This window comes from Accipiter gentilis, chromosome 27, assembly GCF_929443795.1.
Source record: "Accipiter gentilis chromosome 27, bAccGen1.1, whole genome shotgun sequence".
NCBI classification, from domain to species: Eukaryota; Metazoa; Chordata; class Aves; order Accipitriformes; family Accipitridae; genus Astur; species Astur gentilis.
This window is the reverse complement of record NC_064906.1, coordinates 132,534-155,958: the sequence shown is the minus strand read 5'-3', so window position 1 is coordinate 155,958 and position 23,425 is coordinate 132,534. Positions and strand designations below refer to the sequence as shown.

Sequence of the window (23,425 nt, the reverse complement as noted above, 5' to 3'; positions counted from 1 at the left end):
TGGGGTAAATCAAATGAGGACAGAGAAGATACTGAATTTCAGAGATTGACAGTGAAGAGAAATACAGTAGAATCAGAAAAGTTTGGGTATAAAATGTCCTCTGTTTCTTTTACATTGAGGAGAAGAAAACAGCATGTGAAATATTGACTCTAGGATATAATTCAAAGAGTGTACTATGAAATGTGCTTGCTAAACAAGTAAGATTTACCCTCTTCATTTATGAGGAAAAACCTTGATGTATACCTTTACACCCACAAAACTCTCACGCATGCAAATGTTAGAACCGGAACTTCTAACCTTGTCATATAAGGCCTCAATGAGCTACATAGCTAAAGCATCAAGTCCTCAAAAAGAGTTGCAATTAAGGTACCAAAAATCAGAAACAAATTGAATACTGAAAATTGCAGATAAGAGAAGATTTTCTTTTGAAAGTGTGTGCTTTTTTTAAAAGCATTAAAAAAAAAAAATCTCTAAAATTTAACTGGGCTCTTCTAGAAACTCCATTAGTTTCTGCATGGAGAAACATTGATGAAAATCAAATATGCAGAAAATATCCAATAGAAACTGATTCTGTTCCAAGTGCTTGTTAATTTAGGTCAATGGAGAGATCAGCTGCATTTCAAAGTTCATCTGTTTCTTACATATGGCTAGAAATAATCAAAGATGTTTGTAAGATAATATTTTGATGGTACATGCACAAATGAATGATTTCTACCCCCCCGCTCAAGAGGTGGGTTCTGTTTAAACCATCCGTTAATAGAGCTTCAGTTCTATAAGCATATAGAGACCTCAGTCCTGGTTCCACTGGACCTGCTAATAGCTTTGTCATTCATCATAAAGAGAATAGGGTCTCAAGAAACAGGACAAATTTGAAATCAAATTCCTATTTGAGGGTATATAAATTTTATAGGTAGCTCTTCAACTTTTCCACTAAGACATTTTTCCTTTGTTTTATCCGTATGTATTTAAGTACCAGAAGTTATTCTAGATATTAACACTGCAAAGATGTCAGCAAGTGAGTAGTCTGTATTAGCAAAGAATAAATTTACTTTGGCTTTTTTGCCTTTACAATATAAAGAGAAGTTCTGTGTATTTAGCTCACATAAAATCCTGTGAGTCCATCATCATTAAATTTTGACTTGAGCTTACTGCGTTAAGCCCATAAAGAAGACATTTGTAAGCGGTTTGAAGTTAGGCTTGGTTTTGGTTGCTTAATTTGGGAATACAGATTGTCTGAACTGATAGATTGGTTTTTTTAACTGTTCTGGTTAGAGAAGAGAGAGAAGCAAAACGTTAAGAGGAGGGGAAGGAGCTCTTCCATGTAAATATTGGACTTAAATCCCATTCCTATAATAGAAATACCTGGTAAAGATTATGCTTAGTAGCTAGCATTGATGCAACCTGTCTCTAAAACTGGGATGCTGCTTGTTGGCTCAGATTTGTCACCAGCTTGTACAGGCAAATGCTGTTTTGGCTTTGAAGTAATTTTGCTCTTGGGAGCTGGGAGGGGCAGTGGGGTTGAAATGGCTTGTATAGCCCCTTGGGGAGATGCATGGTAGATGGAGCAGCTTAAGCACTTAGAGTTTGGTCACGGAGCCAGGCTGCCACTTCAGCTTAGTGCACCTAGTTGACTTTGGCCAAAATGTCCCTGATCCATCAGCATTGTGGCTGGGGTATTTTGGTGGCAATGGTGGTGGTTGTCCTTCTAAGGAGCAGTCGTGGCTGCCGTCAGCGAGCGTGTTAGGTGACGGTCACCCCTCCTGAATCACCTCCCTCCTCCTCCCAGTTTTTTGTCCTTGAATGACCGTAAAGACTGGTTGAATGCCCTGCAAGCAGCATTTCAAACCAAATCCTGCTTGTTGGGAGCCAATGTTCTTTGCATTGTGGTAAAATTAGTAGCAAAAGCATTGGGTACATTTTTACCTCTTCGCTATGGGTCAAGAGTCACTTTTTGACTGTGCGGAGATGTGGTTATGCGGGGCACGGACCCCTCTCTGGTCAGCCCCCCTTCAGACCCTAAGTGAGAGAGCACGGGGTCTGCCTCGCCAGCGCCCTCAGCTCCCTTCTTTCATTGTGCTGCTGAAGCGGTGGGGCGCAGCGTGGAGGGGCAGCAGGGCGTGTGGCCGGTGGGAGGGCAGCCCCCTGGCACTGCCGGCTCCGGCTCACTGCGGGCAGAGGTGAGGGCAGGGCTGTGGGGATGCTGGTCGGAGGGCAGGCTGGATGGTGATGGAGCTGTGCGGAGGGGCTGGCTGCTGGGAGTAGGTATCGAGCTAGTGCAGTTTCCTCCACTGGTAACAGCTGACGTATGGTTTTATGCCCCCCCTAAACCAGAATGTGGGGTTTTTAGGTTAAGGACCTAGATTTATTTATTTATTTATTTATTATTTTAAAAATGTTTAAGATTTCTAAAAATTTTTTTACAATAGTAATGGAGGAATTTGGGCACATAGAGTTTTAAGTCCTTGGGTTTTTAGTTATTACTGCTGAGGTTGTCCAAGATGGGAAGCATCTGACCCCCACTGGGTCTCCTGCTGACTGCAGGAGTGCTATCACAAGCAGTGCTGGTATTAAAAATACATTCCCTGGTTTCTTTGTCGCTCTCCGTGTACTTCATGTTTGAAAGCTCCTTATGATCTGAAGCCAGTCTTACAGTAAGTGGAAATTGGCAGCACCTGAAACTCCACATATGGCTGTGAAGGTTTTTATGTAAATCACTTGCTGCAGATGACTAGACAAATGCTGAATCAAGAAGTTGCCTTTTGTAAGCTGTAACCCTGACTCACTAATACCTGTGGTGTGTGGCATGAGAACACGCACCATTTAACTCGGTGGAAAGCTGTGGTGTTAAAATACTGTTTATAATTTTATATATATATATATATTATTTGTCATCACGTAAGAAAATTAACTAATTACAGTTTTCTTTTTGTCCTTTTGCTTTTGCGCCTTGTTTGCTGCTCTTTCTCTGTCACCAGCCATCTTTGCTTGACACTGACTCCTACCACCCCTCGCCATCCTCACAGCCTGGCCCCCAAGTATCTTCAGCAAAGCTTCGCAGGAGATGCAAGGAGAGCACTCGAACAAAGTCCTTAGGTTGTGAGGCGCCCAAAGAGAGCACTCCAAAGCACAGCGAGTCCGAGCCAGACTCTGACAGAAAGGGGCGAGTTTGCTCCGCTGAGCAAGACGTGGCTTTTGGCTATAAGCAAAAAGCCAGCAAAGGCGGAACGCTGTTTTCCTTCTCCTTGCAACTTCCAGAGTCATTTCCTTCCCTCCTGGATGACGACGGCTACCTGTCGCTCCCTAACCTCTCTGAAACCAACCTCCTGCCTGCCAGTGTGCAGCACTTCCTTCCCATCCGCTCCCCCTCCCTGGTGCCTTGCTTCCTCTTCATTTTTTTCTTTCTGCTCTCTGCCTCTTTCTCAGTGCCATACGCCCTCACTCTCTCCTTTCCTCTGGCTATGTGCCTCTGCTACCTGGAGCCCAAGGCGGCCTCCTTGAGTGCCTCACTTGCCAATGACCTGAGTGACAGTTCAGAGGAAGAGGTGTGTACCTCGGCATCGAACACACTCTTTTTCGTGTTCAGTGCTTCAGTCCTAACCAGTGTTAGATTGCTGCAATAGTGGTCCTACTTTCAGAGCCTCATTTCTGTCTGTGCTGATATGTTAGAAGGGGTGGTTTTGGTTTTTTTTGTTTGGGAGTTGTTGGGGTTTTTTTCTTCTTTTTTAATTTTTTTTCTCGTGTTGGGAGTGCAGCTTGGGGCCCAGGGTTAGGCACAACACTGTGTGGAAGTGGCTTGGTTTGAACTGTGTCAGCTGATGCAAAGTGACTTGCACTGAACAAATTGCCACTGATCAGCTCTGAAATATTGTACCTGAATCCACCAAGACCTTTTCTTCCTCCTATCGCTTTACACTAGGGTTAGAATAGCTATCTAAATAGTGGGTATTAAGTACAGTTTCCTGCATAATTACATATGCATGCATATATATGTATGCATATACATTATATTTAAATAATTAGCTACCCAATAACAATGGGCACCCTCACCAACTTCAGCATGTTCAAAATTGAGGAGGACTCAGCTTTTTGCAAGAGGCTATCAGCCCGAGCCCAGGAAAGGCTTTCTGGTCCAGCAAAACCTGGATCTGGATTTTTCAGCCTTCAACCCATCTCTGCTGCAGATTAAATTGTTTTCTTGTGCTTAAATCCAATGTATCAGTGAGAGGTCAGATTGGGACAGCTGTTGCGCAGCTTTTGGGGGAGCATGCCACGTGGGCCATCTTGCTATTTGTAGTGGTCAATTAGCACTGCCAAAACCAATGCCTCAAGCCACCAGGGTTATCACACACAGGCAGATAAACCAACTGCAGTAGGAGTCCCCAGTGGTTCTGGGAACTGTGGATGTGGTAGTATATATATCCAGAAGAAGGAAAGGAAACTGCTTGTTTAAGTAACAGAGTAACTGGCATCTCAGTTTTTGCTGGTGCCTAGTTATTTTTTGTTGATAGAATAAAATGATGAGTTCATTTTTGCCTTCTTTTTCTTTTTTCCCCTTCATCTTCAGATGCAGAAATACGTTTTTGCTTTGTATGTAAAAAGACCCCAGATCAGATAATCGCAGACGAGTTGGCCGTTTTGTAAAAAGCCATCTTGGCCACTTGTTAATGCCATTGCAGGAATTGTCTTCAGTAAACCAGCTTGCACATCTAAACACTTGTGTAATCTGCTGCTGTTGGTTTTGTTAGACTTGGTGCAGGATTTCATTTCCTTTTTATGGAAAGCCAAAAGTCGCATCAATTTATCTTGTAAAAACATTGTCTTTAGATGCTTTTGGCTCTGTGATGCCTAACAACTAAATAATAATGTGCAATTTCTGATAAAAGGCATCCAAAATGTTGCTGTCTCATTTCGAGTCCTCATTTTGAGATAGCATTTAGGTCTCAGTTTGCATTAGCTCTGCACTTGGATTAATCCAATAGCAATAACAGCATTAATACAGTGCCAGCTCCAGAGGCAATAATGAGGCAGTGTTTATGTAATACATTGGTCTGTTCCTCTTTCAGAAATGAGCACTTCTTTTCGTTAGTAAAGTTAGAAAGTATTGAGCATAAAACCATGTAAAAGAGGCTTTTTAGTGTTGCTTTTTTATGAGGGTGATTACTCTGGCAGTGCTTCCTGGCAGACAACACAGACTTGTGCCTAATCCAGGGGGTATTTCTTGTTCAAAATATTGCATGAAAGTGAGTATGTTTTAAACTCGGGCATGTCTGCATTACATTGGCAAAACAAATCACAGCAATTAGGATCGCATGTTAGAGGAGGTGCAGCCGCAGCATCTCAGGAGGTAGCTGCCTTCCCTTCCTGCTCGATCCCTCGCCCACCCACGAGCCCCACCAGCAGCTGCACTGCAGCCCGCCTCAGAGTTGAGCCCGACCTTTCTTACTATCCGCTCCGGAGGAGACCTGCCTTGCTCAGCCTTAATTCACATTCCCTGCTCTGCAATAACCCCAGATCTTTATTTCAAATAACTCGGTAATTCTGACTTCAACTCCATGGCTGTTGATTGGCTTATTAGCAGACACGTATGTTGCAATAGAGCAAATTTTATGCCTTATTTAGGATTTCATTGCTGTTATGGTAAAAGAAATAGAAACCTCCCCCCCCCCCCCCCCCCCCCCCGCCCCCAGTTCACGAAGGATTGCACACAGCGATGCAGAAAGCTACAACCAGTATCCTGAACCAATCTCGTACCTTGTTGAGTTCTGTTCTCCCTCAAGCAGTGCATCTGGAGGCAGTCCATGCAGTCGGAGACAGAATCACCCCTTAGATTTCATTAGCTTCTGTGTTTGTACCTTAGCAGCTAATATTTCTATTGACTTTTCTCTAATGTTCCCAGCTTCAAGTTCTTAAATGAACCCTATGTGCCAGACTCGCATGTAACAGTGCCTTGACACAAATCTTTTAATTCCTTTTAAATGCCTAGATTCATTAATTACTTTTTTTTTGTAAATAGGAGTGACAGTGTGTAGATTTGTTTTTTTTTTTTACATTGTCATACTTCTACAATTGCTTATAATGTTATAAAGATGTCAGACCCTTCACTAATAAAGAAAAAATTTTCTAACACTTTAGTGAAAGCAATTTGACCAGCTAGGTAGACTATATTGGCATTACAGTTTCATTTAAAAGGAAAAGTGGTCTGTCTAGTGAGTGGTTATTTCTTGAAAAATTGCATGTAACTTGCATTCATGCATTTACGGAATAGTACAAAATGCCTGCTTATTCTTCTGCCTGTCATACAAGCAATACAAGTTATTCAAAGGAAGGAATGATAGAAAACAAAGCAATGAAAAAAATACCAAAGAGGCAGTTTTATGAAACATTAGAGTTGTCAGAAAATGATAGAAGATGGGAAATTCAAAATTAAGACTGATACTCCATCCACCAGTAGGTTGCTTTTTTCTCGTTTCATATTGATGTGATTTGAGGATGAGACGTATTGTCTTAGCTTTAAATTACCTGCCTGGCTTACTTTAGATTATCTAAGGCCCACAGAAAATCACTAATCAAAACCAGAGCTTTCAGTGATGTTAAAACAACTTGGATGTGCCAGTCTGGGGCAGTAGGGAGCACTTTCTGTACTTACTGGTTTTCCATAAGCTTGCGTAACACCAAAAATAGTCATTTGAACTCTCTTCTCAGCCTGTAGTAACCTACATTTGACTCTCTATTTATTAAATCTTGACACTTGCATTCTCCCCTAAAATGTTCTTCGCAGTGTCAAGCGAAGCAGGGATAGATCAGTCTGTGCAATGCTGTGCTTTGTTTCATTTTTATCACTCGTACCTAGTAAGTGTTTTTTGGGGTGGGGGGAGTTACTTTTATTTTTCTCCTGCTTTCATCCATATTCTTAAACGGAATGAGAAGTATTTTTGATTCTTTTAATGGCAGTTTTCTTTCTTTTTACTATTGGTAACAATATCAGCTGCTCTTTATTGGAACCGAGTGGGATCTAAGCCTTACCATTACTCCACAGACAGACAGTAGATGGGCTGGGGATATGGTTATTTGAACTCTTTGGTAATGCAGACAGCCTCATGGTGTATAAATGTGGAGACAAGAACAACTTCTGTACAAATGAGGGGCTGAAAGTCAGGTGACTGTTAAAGTAGCCTTTTTTTTTTTTTTTTTTAATTATCTTTTCCCCCTCCAGCTAAAAAATCAACCACCACATTAATCTATATTGGCTAAAAAAAGAAAATCTGATTAATAATTTTCATTTAAAAAACATTATGGGAGGAAAAGTTTGTTTAAAAAAAATATTAGCTTTTTTTTCCCCCCATTTTTTTTAAAGCCACCTGGCTTTCTTAAGAAAAAAATCCGCTATTCAAATAACACTTTTCCAGTAAAGTTTTGTTTGGCTTATAAATTTGTTCCAGTAAAGCCATATACTGTGTACAGTACGCCTCAAGTCTTCCTCTGAGTCTGTTCTGTTTACTAATATAGCATTTTATTTTGCTTCTTTGACTTGTGCGTGGTTTGAAAAGCAATGCTAATGCAGTTCACAGGGATGTTGAATTTAGCAGTGCCCCGTGTGAGCCGTGTGTACTGATAAGCTGGGTTTATTCTTTATTCCTGCCTTCCTCTTGGGACCCGGTTACTTGTCTAACCAAATAGACTGACAGTGAGCAGACGGATACTGCAGCTGATGGTGAGACCACTGCCACTGAGGTTTGTACAGTCGCCGGCACCCAGCTATGGCAGGGGAGAGCGTTTTGCCTCATCCCTTCCCGACCCTGGGCACAAGGGCAAAACCATCAGGATCCCTCTCTGCGTGTGTGTGCATGTGCGTGCATGCGAGTGTGAACATTTTGCTCGGGGAGCTTGAGTTTTCAGTGCTCCCAATGGGTTCCTCTTATTTCTGTGGTCGGCTCGGAGACTGCAAGGCCTCTGTGCCGTGCAGATAGCGGGCCGGCGGCAGGGTCTCCCGCCCCAACGCCGCCCACCTGGACGGTCGTGCTGGCCAGGTTGTGCCCTGGGTTTTTCTGTTTGCTTGTTTGCTCTTACAGCCTGCAGCCTGTGTGAGAAAGCGGGGTGGGGGGGGAGGGGGAAGACAGTAAAAAGCAGTTTTCAAATTTTCTGGATAAAGTTATTTCCGTGTTATAAATACCTAAGGTTTTCCTTTAATGTAATTTCATGTCATCTTCACTTATTGCCACCAGTAGTCCAGGTATTGTCTTCAGAGGAGGAATGTAAAAAAACCTGTATTTTCTTTGCACTGAGAAGCCTCATATCCACAACACAGTATACAGACTGTGCAGGCAAATTCAACCCTACGTGACTCCAGTGAAGTGCATATAACACTTTCATAATTAATACGGTTGCAGCTGCAAACGTGAGCTGAATTTGGTCTGACATCTGATAGAAGACAGAGTCTTACTGCAAACACTGCTGTAGGTTTTCAGTAGGATCTCATTAATATTTCAGATCGTTAAAATTATCATCAAGGAAAAATTCTCTATATGACACGCCAGACAATTTGGCCTTGGCTATAAATAGAATAGATTTGAACTAAGTTATAAAGTAATCAACAGATTTTCCCATGGGTCATTTGACTAATTAGGACTATATGAAAAATTAACAACAAAGTAGTGGCACAAGCATTAAAAGAATCCAAATGGAGCAACAACATCAATTCTGTTGAGATGAGTCAGGAGTACAAAATGCTTTGAAGTGCCTCTTGCATGCTATAGCTTCAGGCCTTGAGTCCTACAGAAAGTAAAACATAATCCTAAACCCGTGACATTTAAGATGTTCCATTTATTACTCAAAAATGCATGATAATCTCCCTAGCTGCCATCTTTATTTTAGGGGAGAAGATTTTGTGAACCTCAATTTTCCTTATGGATACCTGATTTTCAGAATGTGTGGTATACTTGCCATCTGAAAATTCAGCCCTCAGAAACGGGGCTGCTTGGGCAGGGCAGTCCTTATCACATTGCTTTTGAAAATGTGAGCTGGAGTGAACACACTGCGTGTGCCATTCCAGGGGACCACCATTGCAGATAGGTCCTGAAAGAATATATACAGGCTAAATATGAAATAAAATTATATAAATACAGAAAGGGACTGAGGTTGGGGAAATAGCACTTTAAGCAAATAAAATGTGCTTCATTCTGTAGGAAGTGTTGCAGGTTGTTTACCTGTGGTAAGTTTATGCAAAGCTTTGCCTGTGGCCCAGGAGATGTATGTTTAAACTCCGCGATTATAGACTTCCAAAGAATTTGCTGTTGCCATTCGGTCCTAAACGAGCCGCTGTCTCGGTGAGGAGGTCCAACAGCTGCTCCCTAAATAGAGATCTATGAACATAGAGTGTACCAATATTTATAAAAGGAAGATGCTTAATACGCCTTTATTCACAAATAACAAATTTGAAAAGAGGAGGCTTGCTCCGATTTAGAACTGTGCAAAGTCAGCCAGTATGTCTACTTCTCCTTAAGCCCTTAACATGAAGAACATGTGATTTTAACCTAGTGTGTTACTCTTACCAATTTTTGTAAAGCCTTCGGTCGTACACATGGGTAAGGTGTTGTTTTCCAATTTTTCTCATGCTGGCAGTCGGATCAAGAGGAGGACGGAGATCTAAAGGCACAGGTACAGAAATAAAAGGCACAGGTGTTGCTCAAGTATCAATGTTGGAGGTGTTCACCTCTTTCAGCATGTTACTGTCGGTTCTCTGAAGAAATGTGTAGAAACAGCATTTTGTATCCTTTCAATACTGTGTCCCTTACCTTTCCCTTTCTTTTTCACTTTTTTCAGAATAGTCTGATTAAGCGAATACAGGGTGAAAATGTGTATGTCAAACATAGTAATCTTATGTTAGAGGTTGGTATTGGTATATACCAGTGCATGTACGTACATGTGTGTTAGTTTTAGTGGTAAACTGTGAATCTGCACTACGATGCATGAACTGTGTATTCCCACCTGCTAATAAATCAAATAGGGTTTTTTTTCTCAGATTATGATGACTCCTCTAACTTGTACTATAAATATATATATGCGTGCGTGTATGTGTGTGTGCGTCCACGCGCATATGTATGTTTGTTTGAAGCCTCTTTATCAGGTGTAAATTACAGCAATACCGATAAGCTCTTTAAGAGTATTTTTGTACTCACTTGTACGAGATATGCTATGCTGTTATCTTTCAAAATGCCACATTTTCACAGAGTGTTGTGTTAGTGCTGTGCTCCCCGGCTCCCTGAGATGTTACTTCCCTCTTTACTAACCAAGCTGTGTGTTTTGGCTCTAAAATTTGGTTGGCTTAGGATGTATTACAAACTGCTCTATTCTTTTAAAACTGTCCAGGACCTAGACAAAACCCAGGAAGATCTGATGAAACATCAGACCAATATAAGCGAGCTGAAACGCACCTTCTTGGAAACCTCCACAGAAACGGCTGTGTCTAATGAGTGGGAGAAGAGGCTTTCCACATCTCCCGTTCGGCTTGCAGCAAGGCAGGAGGAAGCTCCTATGATTGAACCACTAGTGCCTGAAGAGGTCAGCATGAGCTGAAAGGCTTCACTATGTATTTGTCTATTCGTTTTTACTTATAATAGCTCTCAGTAGGTTAGAGGCTGTAGTTAGAGGCCATCCCCACTTGCAGGTGCTCCCTTTTCTCAGGACTCAGGCTCTAGCAGCAAAGATGCAAGGAAGAGCAGATACCTTTTTGATATATAGATATATCTATATAGATATATAGATATTTAGAATATGAAATTCACTGTAAGTCACATGGCAGAATTGGGTCTCTCTGAGGGTGCGAAACACAGGTTTCATTACAGGTTCAGTGAGCTTGAGGAAGTCCAGCCATGCATGAAAGAAACCATGAAGGTGATGGAGAGAAAATTTAAATAATGGTGACTGGTTGGGAGCAGTGGTGTAGCAGGATGGTTGAGCGTACGGTACCAAGCTTGACAAGAAAATACAGAGCAAAGGGCAGAACTCTCTGTCTTTGATGACAGGGAAGAAATAATGATGATAGTTAGACCTGCTTGGCCAGTTCCATAAGGGAACTGATAGTTGCTGCAGTCTGCTGGATACCATTTGAAGACCCTATGCAGATTGCTTAGAGTATGCATTCTCATGTAGTGTGCGTGCGTGAAAAAATCTTGCTAACTGTGTAGTCTTGAAGTGTTTGCAAGAATCTTGCTGATTAAAAAGCTGCCTTTTATTTAGTTTGTGGGTAGGTAATGAGATGTAGAGGTAACAATGTAACATGCATGTTGCTGTAAAATACATAGATCTTCAAAAAGAGCAGAGAGTCTTGGTTTAAATCCAGTGGACCAAAAAGAAATATGCTTCTGTGGTCTGCATGAAGATTAATTTTTTTATTCTATTGTGGGCGGACATCTGGTTTCTGTCTCACAGGAATCATCTTTATGGTTACTGCTTGTTTTCAGCATTACAGACCAGTAAATGGTCATAAAATTTGCTTCTGTCCCCCCAGCACCGACGTAATGTTGTAAGAAACCCAGCAAAAATTGACTGGAAAGTATAATTCGAAAGAGCCTTCTGCTTTCCCAGCTTAGAGGTTGGTGTTGCAGACCCACAGCTCTCTGGGGAAGGGAATCCCTGGAGGCATGCAGGCAGCAAGTCAGCTTCTCCTCTTAGGGAAAGGGATGTTGCCAAGAAAAAGGCCCCTTCTCTTCTTCCCCCACGTTATACCTATCTAACCAGTGGCTGATACAGGCATCAGATATGCATTACAGTGGCCATCAAGTTGGATTAAAATACCTAAAAAGCAGACTCGGTGCCCAAAGCTTACCTTCTGGAGAGAGTGCTGAGGAATCTTAATGTTGCTCCTGCTGTCTTGTTTAGGAATCGTAATAGATCCTACAACCATGTCAGTTTGGTTGTAGTTGAAAATATGGGTTTTCTTTCTTAAAAGTAAAATTTTAAGTATAATGAATGGGATGCATTTAACATATTAAAGATATAAGGAACTGTTGAAAAGGAAGCAACTGGCTAGCTGAGCCTGCATCAGAGGAGTGCAGGTGAAGGAAACTTATAACCCCACCCAGTTCATTTCATGTCTGTATTACTTTAGAAATTTAATAACAATTTTTAATCAAAATGCACAAGCAGTAGCAAAGCATTACAGTTATGTAGGCTTCACCCTGAGGAAACATATCTGAATTTAACCATTCATTTGGAAAGGAAAAGGGCAAGAGTTATCCCTATCTGGTATCTCTTCTCTTACTGGAAGAAAGAGACTTGCTCTAAAGCAATGTCCAGTCACTATATCTTATATGCATCTAAGTAAACTACAGCCGTCCCACAGAATCTCATCCAAATTAAGGTGTTTGTGTGGAAAAATGTGAGTGCATTTGAGCTATCAGAGCCTAACTCTGAGGTGACTTCTGGCACTATGAGAGCCGTGCTGTAGATTACATGTGACCATCCTTTTTGGTCCCACTAAGTGGAATGGTTTCAGTTCACGTGTCCTGCTGAGAGAGTAATTTTTCAAGAAAAAAATGAAGCCATACATAGGTCAAAATCAGCACCCTGATGTCTACTAAGAAAGGCGGAGGTAGTCAGGATAGAGAGCATGTAGAACTGCGTTATGTAGTAGCTTCTTCTAGTCAAATAAGTTACGCGTTTAACTTAGCATATCCACTTCAAAAATTTATTCAGTGTTGTTACACATAGCTCTTTAATACAATAAAACAAGAAGGAAAATATGCCTTTTCAAAATGTGTGCTTTGAGCATTTGGTACCTGTGTGTGGACTTTAAGCCTGTCTAGTCACCACTTGGTTTCTTACAATAATAGGGGAAATACTTTGTCCTGCTTCAGTTATGAAAAATACAGTTTTAAATATCTACCATAATCATGGCCAGATATCTGCAGAACATGAAAGCAATCATATTAACAAAGTCCTTGACAACATTTAGTCTGGCCTGGATTGGATTAAACCAGCACTTTAGAAATAAAGAAGTTATGCATCTCATTGCAGTCAGGGAGATGAGCCGTTTCTCCCTTTCTCTCTCTCGTTTCTAGTTTTGTATCTTTTTTTAACTGTCTACCTTTCTTCTTGAGCGCACGGAGTATACATATTTAAAAGAGTACCCTTTCATCATGCCAGTCATAGTATTCCTATTGGCATGTCTAATGAGTACACTAGCAGCTGAAGTGGGTAGAAAGAGTTTGGCGAGAAACCTGCTTTGCTCTGCAGGGGCTTACTTGCTCCAGCCAAATGAAAAAGGTGGCCAGCCCAGAAGCTGGTCTCAGAAGACTTAGGAAATTGAGTCTTACCAACATTTAAAACTTTCATAGTCAGTCAAGTTGCAGAGTTACTTTTACGTTTCTCACAGCATTGCAAAGGCACTAATGGGGGGTAAAAGTGAGGAGGATTTTGGTGTCACACTATAGCAATAATACAGCAATGGTTGGCTTCCTGCGTAGGAAAAGACTCTGAGACCTCTTATAGCTGTAAGGAGAAAGGGAGAGCTGAAATCTCTGCGGCACACACCTTCTGCCTGCTTCAGCAGGGAAGGCTGCAAACTCAGGAAAGAGCCGAGTCCAGGGTGACGGTGGAGGGGCCTGTTCTAGGCTATTGATGGAAGCCATGTAAGTTGGCACCAGACACAAGTTAAATGAATTATATAAGATAAAATGAACACAGTGGATCCACACCTGAGTGTTATTCAATTTAGTGTTTTTTCATGCTATGCAAATGGTACTCTCGTGTCTGCTTTGCATTCATCATAGAGAGACACTGATTTCACTTCTTATTGGAAACCTCTTTGCTGTAAAATTATTCTGTTTAATTCTGTTTCCTAATTTACCATGCAATTAATAATTTGTAGAGTAGAGAAATATGATGAGCTATTGTAAAGTATAGTGGACTTCATACCCTCCGTTTACTAAAACCATTTATTCCCCTGACATTAGACCAAAGAAGAAAGAGAAAAATCAGAAAAACTCATATTTTTGCAGAAGGGAGGTACTACATTCCTTGAATTGCAGGTAAAAACAAGTAATACTTTCTTGAAATGCAGTCAGATAGGCTGGCAATGATTTATTATCTTTTTTTACCTTTCCAAGCCCCCTTTTTGTTTTGGGTTTTTTTTGTTATTATTTTGTAAGTTCCAGAGTGAGTTGTAATCTGGGGGCCAAATTCTGAGGAATCAATCCCCTCCAGAGTTTATGGCTTCCTAATACAGACTGATTCCTCTGCTAGTTAGAAATCTATTTGCACGGTGCTGTTTGTGGATGTTGTATGCAGTTGTGCATGAATTTCCAGCATAAGCCTCACTGAGAATGTTATGGTGAATGGGGCACTTCTGTTATTAGAATGAATTTCCTTTATACTGTCAAGTGAATTCAGATTATGCTGAGTGATGGTGAACTTTGTATTCTTATTGGTTTTTCTATTAGCCAAGTGTGATAGCGAAGAAGCTGCAGGAAGGAGAATCTACTGGCACTTTGGTTACTTCTCATCAAATCATTATCCAGAAAAGTATCCCATCATCCCTAGAGGTTATTTTTAATTCATTCAATTTTAAACTACCACATTTGCTTAGTTAAATACAGGAGTTAATGGTCTTAAGGTCAAATAACTGGATGCTGATTGCATAGTCAAAGCAAATCACATAGCATATTTGCATAAGGAGGAAAAAAGATGCTGCATTAAGTTCCGTTCAAAATCTTTAGTAGTATGGTGTTTACTTTGTTGTACTGCTCAATTTAAACAATCCTGAAGGGTGTTGATGTTATTCTAAAGGAAATTCAGTGCAGACTACAGCTACATACAAATGCATACTATTCCATAACATCAACAGTGTGTTTGTGACAACTGGGGAACAGTTTAATGGGCTTATTTGCCCTATTTTTATTTTTATTTTTTTACTGTAGCATTATAAACCATTGCGATACATGGTTTTTTAACCTCAGGATGATTCCAATCATCATTCTAAATGATGCACTAAAATGCTATTCTGCTTCAAATTAATACAGAAATATTGTGGCAAAAGTAATTTTTTGTGTCCCTATTATATGGGCCTCTAAGGGGAGGGAATATGCAAAGAAATCATTCTTTGCCTAAGGTGATTCTGTTTGTTTGATAACTGCTGTAAGAGGTACAATGGTAAAAGTTATTATATGCTTTCAGAAGAGGCAGCATTGATTTCTTAAAAGTCTTCATACTTTAGTGCTCCTGAAGTACAGATAAACCTTCAGATATTCTAATTTAGCTTTTATATCTCAAATATAGGGCACTGAGGATTGGGTTATTATAGACAAAATACCCTCTGAGGTAGTTGATGCTGAATCGAAAAAAAATCTGGCATACAAAGTAGTGACTGTGAGCAGTAAAACTGCCTTTCCACCTGAGATATTAAAATCCAGTACCATTCTAATGCAGAGCTTTGAGGACTTGGAAAGTGAAATACAATCCAAAGAGGAGAATAAGCAGAAAATGTTCACCCTAGGAAAGTCCTATGATACTGTGTCTGGGAAAATTGTAACCATGACAAGTAAAGCTAAAGAGGGCGAAAAAGCAGTACAGCCTTCAGTAGAAGCTTTGCAAAAAATGGAAAGGGAAGTGCAAGAATCTATGAAAATCATTCCGTTAGTGGCCGAGTATGAAATCCTCGAGCCTATCACTGATGAGAAAGCCAGGCGGGGATCCGACGTGCAGAGCACAAAAAGAAAGCTGTCTGACTCTCTGACACCCATAAAGGAAGCAGAATCTCATTTGCAAAGTCCTGAAGAGGAGAGTTTGAAAAAGACACTAAAGATGGACCAGGATTTGCAGTTACGTGGTACACTGGGAAGCTTGCAGCTTGGCACAGCAGAAAAACACCTTGGCAGTGAAGCTGTAAAAGCAGGGGCATTTGCCCGGAGAGATAAGAGCCTGTCTGAGTGGAGATATTCCAGAGAACAGCCATTTACCATTGCTACTGCTCACTATGTTACCGAGTCGTCTGCGTCAAAAGTAGTGGTAACAAGTGGCTTTGACTTCATGCCACGGTTTAAAGATTAAAGCATGACTTATTTTAGGCAACCGCCTCACACCACCCTACCTTTCGGTTCTCTTGCTGCCTGGCTTTATGTTGACAGCAGCCAACCCAGCTTATTTTTTTTCCCCTCATACTTTGAATCCGTCCCACAGTCTGAAGCAGACTTTATATAAGGCTTTCAACCTTTCTGGTTTATTTAAAGATCCATGTTACTGAAATGTAGTATTGCTGCTGTGGCTTGTTAATAAAAAGAAAAAAAAAGGTTTGCTTGAACCAGCAAAATGCCAATGCTAACAACTGTGCTTTGTAACTATTGCTTACTACAGCCATTGTGAATTTGCTCTTATTTATTTTCCCATTCTTTTCCTGTTTCCAACCTCTCTGTGCCCCCGCAACCTTCTCTCCCTTTCCTCCGTCTCTGCCTCCAGTTTTGGCAATTAGTACATCTGTGCATGTGGGTCTGCCTTTCTTCTGTGTGTGACTCTACATCTCTTTGTCTATTTAGACTAAACAGTCCACCAGTGAAAAAACCTTGGATGGTTCAGACATCTTCAGTTTAATAGAGTCCGCCAGAAAACCGACTGAGTTCATAGGAGGGGTTACTTCTACTTCACATAGCTGGGCTCAGGTGGCCGCTTGATTCCCTTCATCAATGTTACAACCGCACACCAATTACTTTTGCTTGTTTCCTGTTTTTATGCATAACTCAGAACCTATATAACTAATGCATGTATTCATGTGCCTTTTCCTTTGTTACAATAGACCACAATAGAAACTTTACCAAAGAGAAAAGAAAAACAAAAAAAACCCAGGTTTTCTCTCATTTCACTTTGTTTTGGTCATTTTACAGGGTGCTGTATTTTGCCTTTATAAAACTCACGCAAAAATACCAATGAGAAAAACACTGACATTTCTCTTCACTTTTAAAAATTGTGATTCTTGCTTTGTTTTTCATTTCTACTGTTCTGATAATGTCCTGGGAATGAAAATCCATGCAACGTGAGAGAAATAAATTGGCAAAATGTAATACCCATTTTTTTATTTATGTTCACAGTACATTAAGCTGAGGAGTTATTGCAAGTAGTGTTGTCTGCTTCTGACACTGAGAGGTTTTTTTTCTCCTTCCCTGCAGAGAATAGACACGGTGACATCTCAGGAGATAACTTCCAGTGAAATGAAGCAAGCAGTTCAGCCACATCAGGATACAGTGAAGAAGGTTGTACAGGAGACCGTAGTTATCAAGGAGAGACATGGGATGGATGTGCATGCAAGCGGCGATGCTGCTAAAGTGGCCGGACTTGCGCTGGATGCCCAGGCTGAGGCAGTGTCGGCGGTGGCTGCTGGTGTGAAAGGGAAGGAGGGCTCTGCTGGGACTGAGGGGGCGAAGGAGGAAAAAAGGGAGGAGGCTGGGAAAGCCCTAACCAAACAGGAAGGAGCCGCTGCTGCTGCTTCCTGCGAGCAAGCAGAGGAGCACAGTACAACAGTCCACCTTTCAGAGTCTTTGGAAAGAAAACCTCATTTTGAGGTAACTCCTTATTAAATCGGTCATGTCTGTGCTGAACTGTGAATGTAGGCGATAGTGGACTAAGTTAATTCCTCTCATGGCAAGTAAAGTGTACCAAGCTTGTATCACTGCATCTTTACAGCAGGCGGTTTGTTTCTCCACTTATTTCCTCCTTGTGTGGCACCTGCAAGGCTTGTTGCTGGTTTCCATCATGGGTAAAATGCCATGCATGTTTTACCTAAAAGCGCTTTTCATGCTACAGAGAAATACCTAATTTGGTGGCATTTTATGCAACGGATAACAAAATTTCCGCTGGCATTCTCTTGGGGAAAGTCCATCAAGATTGGCAAAGTTCATGTGTCCTCAAAGACATAAAATGTTTTTTGTTTTTTTCCATGCTTGGTACAATTGTAAATAAGTGTACTGTGTCTTAAACAACCCAGGTTCCTTATCTTAGCCCCATTAGCAAAATTTCAAGAACTGTTTTGCAGAGGGGTTAAAAAAACCCTTGTTCTTGCTCTTTTCTCTGAGAGCTGAATGGAAGTCTAAGCCTGAACAGGATTCGTTCTCTGGTTATTTTAAGAAAATGTAGTATCACAGAATAGTTGAGATTGAAAGAGACCTGTGGAGGTCATCTGCTCCAACCACCCCTGCTGAAGCAGGGTCACCCAGAGCCAGTTGCCCAAGACTGTGTCCAGACGGCTTTTGAATATCTCCGAAGATGGAGACTCCACAACCTCCCTGGGCAACCTGTGCCAGTGCTCAGTCACCTTCAAAATGAAAAGCTGTTTCCTGATGTTTGGAGGGAGTTTCCTGTGTTTCAGGTTGTACCCATTGCCTCTTTTAGTGTTTAGATCTTCTTTTAAAGTTTGTTTTCATAAAAGCCAGGATAGTGCTAAATGTTGCCACCGTTATATACATGTATGTGCCACTATAATGAAGAGAATTTTCTTTTTTTTTTTTTTTTTTGTTAACTGCAAAGCACTTTTTAATTGCTCCCCTACCTTTTCCTAAGCAAAAAAAAAAATGTTCTGAGAAATCCATAAGCTTTGCTAAATGTTCCTTTTTTTTTGTTCATGCAGTCACCAGTTGTGAAGACTGAGACTATCAGTTTCAGTAGTGTTTCTGCTGGTGGGGACAACCTTGAGATTTCAACAAAGGAAGTGCCAGTAGTCCATACAGAAACAAAAACCATTACGTATGAGTCTTCTCAGGTGAGAAATTCTGCAAAAGCCAGGGTCTAATTTAACATGCCCTTAAGGAACCCAAGTGTCTTCACCCATCTTTAAGTGTATGCCTTAGTGTAAACTGTTCTAAGTTGTTCAAGTATTAAATATTAGCATGATGAGGATGTACATAAGAATAGTTTATTTGAGGGTGATTCTCATGTCCTGGGCCTTTCGATAACATTGATGAAACTACAGATTTTAAAGCCCAGCTTCTCATCTGTCCTTCCAGAAGAGAAGGGGACTCTCCAGATGAAGAGAGAAATACTGACTCATGATCAACCTCATAGCAGTTGTTTTCCTACCATTAGATACTCACTTTATGAAGAACTGTAGAAATAGGGAAGTTCAGCCAGTCCAGTTCTTGCCTCCCTGTGCTCAGGAGCATGTTTTTGATGACTGGTTTTCTCTTTTGGTTCCCTAGGTGGATTGTGGTGCTGACTCAGAACCGGGTGTATTGATGAGTGCACAAACTATCACATCTGAAACCACCAGCACTACAACCACTACACATATCACCAAAGTGAGTCCTCAGAAAACTGGGACCTTTTTTTTTTTTTTTTTCCATGAGGTTGTATGTTTTCTTAACTTCAGTTCTATTATTTACTTTAAAACATGGACACATGCTTATACTCTCTGGACAAAATCCTGTCTGTTTTGGGTACCTGTCTTCATTCACCTGTCTCTGGCTATACTGGCTTCATTAATGCATCACCCAAGGACTTGGCAAGAGTCCTGAGAGTCATAGACCCTTAGGGTAAGTCTCTACAAGCACAAAACCTTGCTGTGCAGAGACACTTGAGTTAGCTGCCTAACTCTCTGGAACTGGAAGCAGTGTAGCCATGTTGGCATCATCTGCTAGCCAGGAAGGAATAATTTGCCTGAGCATGAGGCTCCGTTGACATGACTACACTGCCTTTGAGTCCTGAGCACGCTGTTGAAAGCATATAGTAAATCTGTATCACATAGTCATAACAGGACATTCAGTCAGTTCAGATGCCATGGTCGCGTTGCTGGGTGGTAGCCTAAGGAACTTGCCCACAGCCAGACTGAAAGCTTACGGCTGCACAGACAAATGCTGTTAGGTCTTCCAAGTTCCAAGATAGCATCTACATAACAGTTCCTCCCTAAGCAGCAACCTTCTTAGTGCTGTAACAGCTCTCCTGCCAATATTCACTGAGGACAGGATTTCATCTTTCTGCAGTGAAATTCACCCTTCAGTAGGTGAGCTGCGCAAAGGCCGTGCTACTCTGTATGTCTTTCTGAAGCCTGCATTTGGACTTAACTAGGTCTTGAATGAGCTGTCTGTATGTGCATTCTTGTCTTCATGGGATGAATTTACCATAAATACATGCCATTTTTGATATACAAACATCTCTCCTGAGATGTGTGCAGATTGACTAGAATCGTAAAATTATGTGTGTTGGAAGGACTTCTGCAGGTCATCTACCCCATTCAGAGCAGGCCAACTTCAGAGCTGCTCTGGTTGCGGTTCAGGGTTATCCCCTCTGTGCATGCTGTTTGAGATAGTTCAGTCCAATCACCTCTGGGTTCCTGCACTGATCATTCTCTGGATGGGTAGCAGCACTCTTCAGAGTAAGTTACTGACATGCATTTGTCCCTCTCATCTAGACTGTGAAAGGAGGCATCTCAGAGACAAGAATTGAAAAACGAATAGTCATCACAGGAGATGCAGATATTGATCATGATCAGGTAAAATCTATAAACTGCTAAAGGCTACCCTGAAGACAGCCAAAGAGAACATTTCTAAACATTGCTTTAAAAGATACTATTCATACTGGCATGCCTTAAATTAAACTGGATTAGTAGTTAAATCAGTGATGGTATATTTCATATTTTAATCATTTTTCCTCATTTGTAAATTGTGTAATAGCTCATGAATCTCTTCACCTTGCTACTGATCATGCATGTTCCACCTCCTTTTTGTTTTTGCCCTTCTGTGGTTTCCTTGGGATAGGCGCTGGCTCAGGCAATTAAAGAAGCCAAAGAGCAGCACCCTGACATGTCAGTGACCAAAGTAGTGGTACATAAAGAGACAGAAATCACACCAGAAGATGGGGAGGATTGACCACAGGTAAGAGAACTAGATGATTTTCCTAGGCATTTACTGGGCTGGCATGTTGCAAATGTTGTTTTCCTACCATAATTCACCTCTAACTCTTTGCTTTCTCTCACTGGCATTTGCAAGTTGCATTTATGCTGGATAATCAGTTCTGGTATTTGAATGTAAACCACATTCAGCTGTAAAAATCTTTCTTCATTTAATGGTGCCAGTTGGAGAAAGAGAAACTACTCATTTGCTTTTGTTGGCTCTCTGGAAAGCCCTCATTGTCCATGCTTTGATATGGTCTAATTTTCTAATTCTGAAGTAAAAAAACCTGTTGTCTGCTTTTATGTCATTTAAGAACAAAAATAATTTGTTCTTAAAGGTATGCATTTTGTTTAAAAATGCCAAGGGAAGAACCTACGGCTGCTTTTTAAATGTCCCATGCAGATATGTTACAAGTTAAGCTTTAATTCCTAACTTGCAAAAGATATGGTCCAACTTGCTTTTGATTTTTCTTTGAAACTAAATGAATTAGTATGTTGGTATTTGGATGTCTTGGCTTTCTTGTATTTGAAAGAACGTTTTATGTTTTAAAGCAGCATTGTTTATCAGGGTGACATGATAATGCAGCTTTTCTTGTGTCAAGCTTTTTTTTCAGTAAAGGCATGCTCTCCAATTGTGGCTGGCTAAACAGACGTCTTAATATTACTATATTTATTCTGTGTGCAAAAACATGTCATGCATACTAACCTGCTATGCAAAAGCCATTAATGCCAGCACCATTGCACAAATTGCTTTGAATGCTGTATGCAGAAGGTGGGAAAAAAAGCTGCTTGCCTGATTTGTTTAAATCGATAGCAGCATTTTATTCTTAAAACAATATATATTCCCTAGCACTTGGTGTAAGTAACAGTATAATGCATAGCACCATTGGAATCGGTTTTGCTCTCCTGCTTGTGGATATAGAGACCCTAAAGAAAACTGAATTTCAATATCTGTTATTTATTTGGAAGATGAAAACAGTCACTGAAGAGTAAGTAGCTGTGATTCTTGTGGTGTTCTGCTAATTGTTTCAGAGACAACACAATGTGGCTTGTTTACAAGTCTATTGATGTCACTAATTCCTTCCATTGGCATCAGTATACTTTGGATTTGGGCCAAGTTGCTTACACTGGGATGATGCCGTTTTCAAATAGCCTTTGTTACACGAACAATTGACAAAATCTCTTTTGCAAGAGAGTAGTTGCTTCAAATAATTAACTAGGTTCTCTTTCTTGCAGGAATAACCTAGATTGCATACGAATCCAGACACGTACACCAGTAGGAATACGAGAGCCTATATGGAGTCTCAGTTCCAACCTGACTGACTTGTATCTGTCTATGGAAATTTCAGTACAGAAGAATTGCTCTTGACCGTTAATAAAGAAACTGGCAGAGATACCTTCCCATAGAAAGCAATCTGAATCAGCAGCAGTTAAACAATATTGCATGAAGCAACGATAAAATTACAGAAAAGCAGCATTTTTAATTTTCTTAAAATGTCTAAGTTTTCAGCTATACCTGCACGTTCATAAACAATATAAACAGTGATCTCATGTAACACATAAACAGTTCATGCCTTTCACAGTTTATGAAAGTCTAAACAAATTAAATTTTGTTAGGTGGCAAGCCGTTTGTTTACGGATATCATAAATGAAGATACCCCCAAAATGCTAGAAGCTGTATAGGTACTGTGTATAATGTTTTATCACACATTAGATGTGCCAATAACACGGTTTATTCAGTAAACAACTTGAATCTTATATTTGTTTCATCTGGTTTTATTACTGCCCGATAAATGATGATGAATCCTTACTCTTATCAAAATATTTAAATGCTTACAAAGTGTGCTTTGTATACCTGACTGAATACCTTATGAGGTAGTAATGATTTTAGTATATTAACTTTAACGATTTTTGTCAGCATTGTTCGGAGTCAGCTTCTGGTCACCCTTCACAGATCCTAACCTTGTAAATTATATGTAGTTATTTTGGAGGAAAAAAAATCTGTATTTTACTTAGTTTGCAGCATTAGAAAATTATTAATCTGAAATAACCGTGATGGTTTTCTATTGATTTCCCTTTTGTTCTCAGAGGAAAAAAAGAAAAAAAAAAACTATTTGAGAATCTGGTCAGCATTTACTATCTAGTTCAGAGTCAAGCCTTAACCTGTACAGAACGTCCACTGAAAACTTGTTAGTGTCCAGCTATAATACCCACTGAAGGGATAGCATCCATTACACTGTCAGCTGCATCACAACACATGGTGAATGTATGTTTCTGCATAGTGAAATAAAAGTGGTAAATGCATCTAAAATCGTATTGTTCTGTGTCTAAAAGCACTTAGTGTTTTTTAATATTCAAAACGTTAAGTTAAGTTTGTAAGACACCACAGGTTTTACTCATCTGCACAGTAGACACGTTTTGTCTTCAGCGGCTGACGCTGCACTGTGCAGACAGTTGGAATTAGCAGAGCGTCCAAAGGGATGACAGTGTTCACCTTTGGGCAGATGATGTTTGCAAAGGAAAAGGAGTATTTGGTCCCTTCTGTTTTCTCTGGTTGTGTAC

At 40.5% G+C, this 23,425-nt stretch overlaps 1 protein-coding gene across 28 annotated transcripts in view; it reads left to right on the top strand.

Annotated features, from left to right (window-relative positions):
- Positions 1-23,155, top strand: part of EPB41L3 (erythrocyte membrane protein band 4.1 like 3) — a 93,025-nt gene extending 69,870 nt beyond the window's left edge. For 7 of the 28 annotated variants that reach the window (XM_049830356.1, XM_049830358.1, XM_049830352.1 and 4 more), the window contains exons 13-27: positions 2,976-3,542; positions 7,678-7,731; positions 9,619-9,654; positions 9,820-9,885; positions 10,366-10,557; positions 13,953-14,027; positions 14,439-14,540; positions 15,274-16,002; positions 16,527-16,649; positions 17,154-17,546; positions 18,608-18,739; positions 19,176-19,274; positions 20,384-20,464; positions 20,730-20,846; positions 22,100-23,155. In XM_049830356.1, the coding sequence (XP_049686313.1) occupies positions 2,976-3,542; positions 7,678-7,731; positions 9,619-9,654; positions 9,820-9,885; positions 10,366-10,557; positions 13,953-14,027; positions 14,439-14,540; positions 15,274-16,002; positions 16,527-16,649; positions 17,154-17,546; positions 18,608-18,739; positions 19,176-19,274; positions 20,384-20,464; positions 20,730-20,840 (2,760 nt within the window). In that variant the 3' untranslated portion in view covers positions 20,841-20,846; positions 22,100-23,155. The remainder of the gene's footprint in view (positions 1-2,975; positions 3,543-7,677; positions 7,732-9,618; positions 9,655-9,819; positions 9,886-10,365; positions 10,558-13,952; positions 14,028-14,438; positions 14,541-15,273; positions 16,003-16,526; positions 16,650-17,153; positions 17,547-18,607; positions 18,740-19,175; positions 19,275-20,383; positions 20,465-20,729; positions 20,847-22,099) is intronic. The other 21 variants (XM_049830363.1, XM_049830362.1, XM_049830373.1 and 18 more) reach the window with 17 other exon arrangements.
- Positions 23,156-23,425: the final 270 nt, after the last annotated feature.